Genomic DNA, 8352 nt, shown 5'->3' with positions numbered 1-8352 from the left:
TTAAACTCTAATTATTAGATTATTTTTTTAAAAATGAAAAATTAGTAAAGTGAAAAATTAAGTATTTAGTTACTCTTGAATTAAGATAGTATTCTTTTAAGGAATAATACTATAAAATGAAAAACAGCGAAGGAGTGAGCAAGTGGGTGGGAAAGATGGGAAGTGAGTTACCAGAATTAGAAAAGAGATGAGATTCAACGAATTGTAGATTCCCATTCCCATCAGCATAGGTGTTGCTAAATCGTAGTAGACAAGTAGCGCATGTTTGACGGTGACTTTCACATTCAAACACAGTACGAACGACTGACTCATCACTCTCTCACTAGTCACTACTCATGCTTGGTGCTTCTTAAATCTTACTCCCAACTCAAGGTTCATGCACCTTACTTACAAAACCTCCTTGTCTGGGTCCCACTCTATCTTTTCCTCTTACCCTCCGAAATAAAAATATCTACCTTCATTCCGTTCCGGATTCCACAGTTTAATATAACATTTTCTTCTTTTTATTATTCTCTGTCTCTCTCTACATTCAGAATAAAAATGCTTCGCTTCTGGAAGAGAGAGTAGGCAATGAAAGCTTCTTCAAATTCTGGGAATGCTGCTTCTTGAGTTTGACGGATTCTAATCAGGTTCGGTTAGGCGACCGTCTGAGAGTTTTCATTTTTGTTTCCTCATTTAATTTCTTCTGAGATCTTTGAATAAAATTATTAGTATGAAGGATAATGCTTAGAGTTATTTGTGGCATGGAAACAAGAGTGGGTCGTAGCATTGTGTTATTGTTCTTGTTGGTGGTGCTTGGTTGTGTTTCTGGGAATGATTCTGGAGAATACGACAACTGCAACTGTGATGATGAAGAAGGGATTCTAAGCATACAAAACATACTAGTTGGGCAGAAAGTGAGTGACTTTCTGATCTCCATTGCATATTTCTCCATACCCATTGAGCTACTTTACTTTGTGAGCCGTTCCAATGTCCCGTTTAAACTGCTGTTTCTTCAGTTCATAGCATTCATTGTGCTGTGTGGATTGACCCATTTGCTCAACACCTATTCCTACCATGGCCCTCCTTCTTTCCAACTTGTGGTTTGTCTCACAGTTGCTAAGTTCCTCACTGCCCTTGTTTCTTGTGCAACTGCATTGACCCTTCCACCATTGATCCCTCTCCTACTTAAGGTCAAGATCAGGGAGCTCTTCTTGAGGCAGAATGTCTTGGAGTTGGATCAGGAGGTTGGAATGATGAAGAAGCAGAAGGAGACGAGTTTGCACGTTCGGATGCTCACCAGGGAGATTAGGAAGTCCCTTGATAAGCATACTATATTGTACACCACGCTTGTCGAGCTCTCCAAGGCGCTGGATTTGGACAATTGTGCGGTTTGGATGCCAGATGAGGAGAGAAGGGAAATGCATTTAACACACGAATTGAAAGCTAGCCCATCGAGGGATTTTCGCAATTATGTCCCTAGGAACGATTCGGATGTTTTGGATATAAAAATGAATAGGGGGGTGAGGATTTTGCGGCCGGAATCTGCGCTGGGAATTGCGAGTAATGGCGGCCATGGGGGCACTGGGGGTGCAGTGGCAGCTGTTCGAATGCCCATGCTTCGCGTTTCGAATTTCAAAGGCGGGACCCCGGAGAAGGTTGAGACATGTTATGCTCTACTGGTTTTGGTTCTTCCAAAATCAAACTTGCGTGTTTGGACTAACCAAGAGCTCGAGATAGTGGAAGTTGTTGCTGATCAGGTAGCTGTGGCCTTGTCTCATGCATTCATTCTTGAAGAATCACAGAGAATGAGACAGAAACTCGCAGAGCAGAACCGAGTATTGCAGCAGGCTAGAAAGGATGCAATGATGGCCAGCCAAGCGAGGAAAGCGTTTCAGAAAGTGATGAGTCATGGAATGCGGAGGCCTATGCATTCCACTCTGGGGCTTCTTTCGCTGTTACAAGATGAAAATATGAGACCTGAACAGAAGATTATTGGCAACTCAATGTTGAAAGTTAGCAGGGTGCTCTCAAATTTAATTAATGACGTAGTAGGGATTTCAGAGAATGAAAAGGGAAGCTTTCCATTAGACATGAAACCTTTCCTTCTACATTCAATGTTGAAGGAAGCCGCTTGTATTGCCAAGTGTTTGTGTGTATATAAAGGCTTTGGTCTTGAGATTGATGTCCAGAAATCTTTGCCTGATCTGGTTGTAGGTGATGATGAGAGGGCCTTACAAGTAATTCTGCATATGATTGGCGATTTATTGAACACATACGATCAAGGGAACCTCAAGTTTCGTGTCTTTTTAGAAAGTTATGGTGGAGATAAGGATGATAAAATCAATGAAGCATGGAATATGAGGAATCAAAATGATTATGTACATATCAAATTTGATTTTCAGGTAATCAGTAGTTCTCAATCGGAGGAGCTGGTTCCGACCATAAATTATGCCAGTCGTGGGTACCACAACAATGAACAAACAGAGGGCATGTGCTTCAGCTTGTACAGAAAGTTGGTGGAGGTTAGTGCATAACTATATTGATCAAATTTACGTGCTTCATCATTATGTGATTGTAGTCGTATACTGGTAATGGATAATTTCCATGATAATCTTTTCGTCCTGCTTATGATCGCCGAGAACTCCACTTTTTTGTTGTTTGATATCTTAGGACCAATATGCATACTAGGTTGCTTGTAATCTACAAAGGAACAAGTTTCCCAGCAACCCATTTTTCCTTTCAATATATGAATTTCAGATTCATTGTGTCTCATTTGAAACTAACTGTAGGCAACATTGAACATTGGGTGATTCACCTTCTAACATGGCATAAAATCGTTGGTCATCTTCTTGACATTTGGAAGTTAATATTAGGCATGGCATTCATAAGAATAATTCTCATACATGGATGATCTGTTAATTTACTAATATTTGCGCCATTTCACATATTCCTCTTATAGAGGCTGCACAGTTTTGGTATGTGCCTGTTTTGTCAAAGACCTAACTTGTTTTTGGAAAAGAACTTAATAATTTAAAGAACATATTGGGGAAATTAGCTTCAAATCTTGATTTTGATCTGATCATATGGCTTAGTTTTTGAACTATGACACGAACTAGACTAAAAGAAATTCATATTTTTCCTTTCTACATGTTATATTAGGATACCACTGTAACAATAAGAATTATTTAGTTAGGGATTAGTATAAAGTAAATAAGGTAGAGACAGAGTGTGATTTGGTTACACAATATTGCATAATCTTAGTGAAATCAATGTAATTAACCCTAAATTTTATGTATTATAGTTTGATTCTTCATATTCATGGTATTGTTTGGTAACTCTGACTTTACTATGTGGAAATATGTGCAGATGATGCAAGGTTATATCTGGATATCACCAAATCCTCAGTGTTTGCCACAAGGCATGACACTTCTTCTGAAGTTTCGGAAAGCACCACCGCTCGGAAAATCCATAGTTGCGCCGAGAGATTATTTGAATTCGCAGTTTAAAGGCCTTAAGGTTGTGTTAGCCGACGATGACTGTGTAAACCGGATTGTGACGAAGAAGCTACTCGAGAAGCTTGGATGTCAAGTAACTGCCGTTTCTTCGGGCTTCGAATGCCTGAGTGCCATAAGCGCCTCAAATAACTCGTTCCGAATAATCCTGTTAGAACTTCATATGCATGACATGGATGGTTCTGATGTGGCAGGGCGGATCCGGAACTTCCATAAGTGGCCCTTGATTGTAGCCCTTTTGTCGAGTGCCGAAGAACATGAGAAGCAGAGATGCATTCAGGTTGGAATAAATGGATTCGTGCACAAACCTGTACAACTTCATGAGATGGCTGATGAACTTGGAAGAGTGCTGCAACGTGCCGGTGCATAAAGGCGTAAACAGTTTTAATTTATGTTCTTCAAAATCTATAACTAGAAGTAGAAAATGTATAGAATATAGGGACCTTTTTGGGAACTTAAAAATCATAAATATAATAATAAAACATAAATATAGTGGGTCCACTTTTCTGGACATTTCTATGATTGTGGTTCTGGTACCACGATTAATTATAGCTTTGTCATTTGTTACGGCGAAGGCTAACCATTTACAGCAAATGAAAAAGTGAACAATCATATTTTAGAAGTTGTTAGCGGAAATAATCAATTTAGGTCTTTGTTCCGGTGTAGATTACAAGATTCTTCTATACACGTGTAGAATGCATAGCATCAAGCTCCAAGGTAGGATTGCTGCAAGACACGGGCAAGTATGACGACCACTTCTGAGATAGTGGAGCTTAGTGACTAGTGAAGATATATAGGTTTTGTGGGTCGTTAGTGTTGATTTGTAAAGTAATTAACAATAAATTTATATCTTTTAAATTTTGAATTTTTATTTTAAAGAATAAAATATGATCTTTTATCATTTATTTTGTAGGTGGGACTAAAAAAAAATATAAAAAAAAAACTATCCAAAAGTAAGAGATTATACTTTACTTTCTAAAATAAAATTTAAAATTTAAAAGATTTAAATTCATTAACAATGTAATAATGGTAATTATTCTAGGAAATTAGCATAAGACTGTGTTGACTGTTGACTATTGTTTTAGTTCCCTTCATTTTTTTTTGTTTCGTAGATAATAAAAGCACTGCCATGGGGGGAGAGTAGGTTATACTACGAGTGAGCTGTGGGTGGAAAGGGTGACTTGGCATTTGGGGTCGTTTCACTCAAGTTGCGATTCACCGAATCTGTCCCGAAAGTGGAATCAGAGTTGTTTGATGGTGGAGCCGAGCGGGTTGTGTGGGATGGTTGACTAGGGTTTACTATTGTGAAACCGACGAATAGATCGGTGTAGTTGGAATTGAGATCCTTGTTTGTTTGAGGTGTTTGCTACAACTTGGGTCTGGTGCGAAACGATATTTGTTGTGGGTCGTGTATTAATGCGGATTTTACAATCCACAAAACATCGGCAAGTGCACTGGGTCGTATCAAGTAATATCTCAGGTGAGTGAAGGTCGATTTCACGAAGATTAACGGATTAAGCAAGCAAAATCAACTGATTAATCTAGTCAGACAATCAAATTAGGGTTTTGGTAAACTTTAAGCATAAACAGTAAGTAATTGAAGCAAAACAGAAACACACAATGAGTATGAAAGAGATGTATGATTAAGAAAGTTAAGGTTTCAGAGATATTAAAACTTCCGAATTAATACTTTTCACTTTCTACCCAAATCATGCAACGATTCTTTTATGGTAAATCATTAGTAATCAAACTGTAATTTCTTGGTGATTTAATTTCTCTTTAACCTAATCAAATGCTAATCCCTTAGTCACTTAATTAAGAAAAGAGGTAAGCACGTCTCTAATTTATAAAACCACACAATTCATAAGAATTTAATCTAGTTGATTTTATGTCATTTATTAATCTAGTTTCAAGACTTAAGAATTATGAGAATCGATTTTCAAGCTTAATTCAATTAATCAACTTTTTCAAGAGATTAAGAAAATTCAAGTAAGAAAAGAATTGTTTCCCAACATATTCAAATCCTTTAAGTTGAAGAACGAAAACCGTTTCTTAAGTAGAAATCAATTGTACAAATTAGAGGTAGAAAAGTTATTGCATTAATCTATAGAACTAATAGAGCTCCTAACCTTAACCAAGAAGAATTAGAAATTCATGCTCATCCTTGAAATCATTAAGAAATTAAAACTCAAAATTGCCAAAGAAGAGCCCGTTTTGAAGCTCCAGTCTCCCTTTACCTTAAATATTAACACTAATTTAAAATTCAAATTCAAATTAAAACAGAATTAAAACTAGAACAAATCAAATCTATCTAATTAATGATTTTTCTAGCATAACTTCTAATCTTTATCTCCTTGCAATCTTCAATTAATGCTATCATCAATGGACTTGTGATTTATCTTCTAGAAGGTTGAAAAATTGGAGAAGAGTTGATCTTGAATTGAATTCCTAAGAGACGCACCAAAGCCCACGTAGTGCGTCGCTCGAACCACTTTGTACGTGAAGTACGTTTGGCTTTAGAATTCATTCGTTGTTGGGCTCACGTACAACGTGAACTAGGCTACGTTACACGTGAGCCAATTCCTTCAATTTGGCCTTTTGATATGCCATAGCGTTGTACGTGGTGAATTCCACATATTACGCAAAAACCAACTTACGCATACGCATGCGTCATGCGTACGTGTGATTTCCCAAAAATCTCTTGTTCTGCGTACGCATGCTGTATGCATATGCGTGACTGCTATGTTGTACGTCCCTTGGTTTATGCATGCTGAGAGTGCTTTTGTAGGCTTTCTAATGCCATTAAAACCAAGTCATTTGGATCTATGTAGCTCAAGTTATGCTCTTTTGAAGGTGAAGAAGTCAAGCAGCCAGCAGCTCACATACTACGTGACTTTCTCCACGTTGTACGCCAACTGGGAGTCATGCGTATGCATGAGGCATGCATACGCATGACATCCCTTTTTTCTCCTTTTTGTACTTGGCTTAGAATGATGATTTGAACTCTCAGATTCAATGTTCACTATAGCTTTCCAATAGCACTGGAATCATTTCATTTGGAGCTTTGTAGCTCAAGTTAATCTTGTTGGAGTGTGAAGAGATCAGGATTGATAGCTTCCACCAATTCTCGTTACACTTGTCTTCAACTTTTGGTTTCTCCTTGTGCTTTTGCTTCTCTTTTTCTCCAATCGTCACCAATTCTCTTTTAAATTCTCCTGTAACCATTGAATGCACACTAACTCAAAGTATTACTCAATTAATCATTAAATCACTGTCTATCTTGCAATAATTCTAAGTTTATTGGTGAGAATTCTAAGAGAAAAATACTAAAAATGAGCACGCATCACAACACCAAACTTAAAATCTTGCTTGTCCTTAAGCAAGCAAAGAATCATGGCTTAATGCAAATATCTTAACCTTATGATACAGGGATACAGGAATGCAATCTAAATGAGTTTGGTTAAACTTATGCATAATTCAACACAATTGATTATAATCTTTTAATATAAGGCTTCTATCTGGATTAGATTATAGGATCCTTCCTTGAATCATCACCTTGAAGCAAGCTTGTTTTACTTTCTTTCCATTAATTAAGTTTATTGGGTGCTTTGCACTTTGAGTCTAGCCATGACTCTAAATGTTTTATTTTCAAACTTTTAGCTTGATACATAAACACCACAAGCACATAATTAGGGAGCTCTTTGAGCTTATTTTATCTTTTCATTATTTCCCACCATTAGTGCTCAGAGCCTTTGAATTTCTCATTTTAGGAGGTGCTTTGCACCTTGAGCCTGACCCTGACTCTTAATGCTTTGTTTTCAAGATTTTTGCTTGATACATAAGCACCATAAGCACTTGACTAGGATGCTCTTTGAGCTTATTTTTCTTTTAATTTCCTTAGTCAGTGGTAATCAGAGCCTTTGGTTTCTCTTATAACCCCTTTTTCTTACCTATTTTTTTCTTATATTGTTGCTTCTTCAAGGTTTTGTCAAGTGTAAAGATCCCATAATAGTCCTCTAGACTAAAGTCTCAAACAATGTAGCTCAGATCATATTGAACACTTTAGTTAGTTTGGCTTTCCAAACTCAAATTGTCATGCTCATTATAAATAATCCCTATTCTTTTTGTTTATTTTCTTAGCATATGACTCCTTACTCAAATTTCGGAGCAAGCACAATTAATTGTGGATTGTGTGAGACAAGATATTTAAAAATTTTAACTGTATTATATAAGATAAAAAAATGAAACACATGCATATTGTTAAAAAGGAAGGAAACAACCTTAATTCTCACTATCTTTCTCTTTATCATCTTCTTTTTTATCACCTTTTAGGCTATGTAGAGCATAGTTTCAAACACCAAACTTAGAATAATTGTTTGTCCTCAAGCATCAAAGAAAATAAAAAGTGATGGTGATGGAAACAGGATTATCACGTGAAAGAATTTAATTAATATAGGGGCTTATTTAATTAAAAGAAAGCTAAATCAAAATAGAATAAAATAGAAGCCAAAATAAAGTATCATAATGAGGTTGCTACTGTGTTTGCATGGTGAATGTCGTGACACCAAACTTGGTATGAGAACACCAAATTTAGTATGATACAATCTATGTGAAATAGGCAAAGTACCCAGTATGATGTGAATTTGATGTAGCTCACCAAACTTACTTCATGAACACATACACAATCTTAAATAAAACAATAAAAAAGAATGAAAAGAGAATACCAAATTAAACGTGATGACTAATTTTTTAGGAAGAGAAGAACCAATGCATGTGCCTTGATAAGAGCAATAGCCTTGATGACGGAGTTTGCAGAAATTCCTCAAATATATATATATATATATTGAATTGCTTCGAC

At 36.5% G+C, this 8352-nt stretch overlaps 1 protein-coding gene across 1 annotated transcript; it reads left to right on the top strand.

Annotated features, from left to right (window-relative positions):
• On the top strand, positions 372–4115 carry LOC107618522 (protein EIN4). The gene is made up of 2 exons (XM_016320616.2): positions 372–2504; positions 3349–4115. The coding sequence occupies exons 1-2, from the start codon at positions 723–725 to the stop codon at positions 3862–3864; spliced, it is 2298 nt and encodes a 765-aa protein (XP_016176102.1). The 5' UTR covers positions 372–722; the 3' UTR covers positions 3865–4115.

Source organism: Arachis ipaensis, chromosome B09, assembly GCF_000816755.2.
Source record: "Arachis ipaensis cultivar K30076 chromosome B09, Araip1.1, whole genome shotgun sequence".
Classification (NCBI taxonomy): domain Eukaryota; kingdom Viridiplantae; phylum Streptophyta; class Magnoliopsida; order Fabales; family Fabaceae; genus Arachis; species Arachis ipaensis.
The sequence above is the reverse complement of the archived record's forward strand: the minus strand, read 5'-3'. Positions and strand labels throughout refer to the sequence as shown.

Bases quoted from the DNA above. Each gene is read 5' to 3' on its own strand.
- LOC107618522 (XM_016320616.2), top strand. From the start codon at position 723: ATGCTTAGAGTTATTTGTGGCATGGAAACAAGAGTGGGTCGTAGCATT. The intron at 2,505-3,348 runs GTTAGTGCATAA...AAATATGTGCAG, and splicing joins TGTACAGAAAGTTGGTGGAG to ATGATGCAAGGTTATATCTG.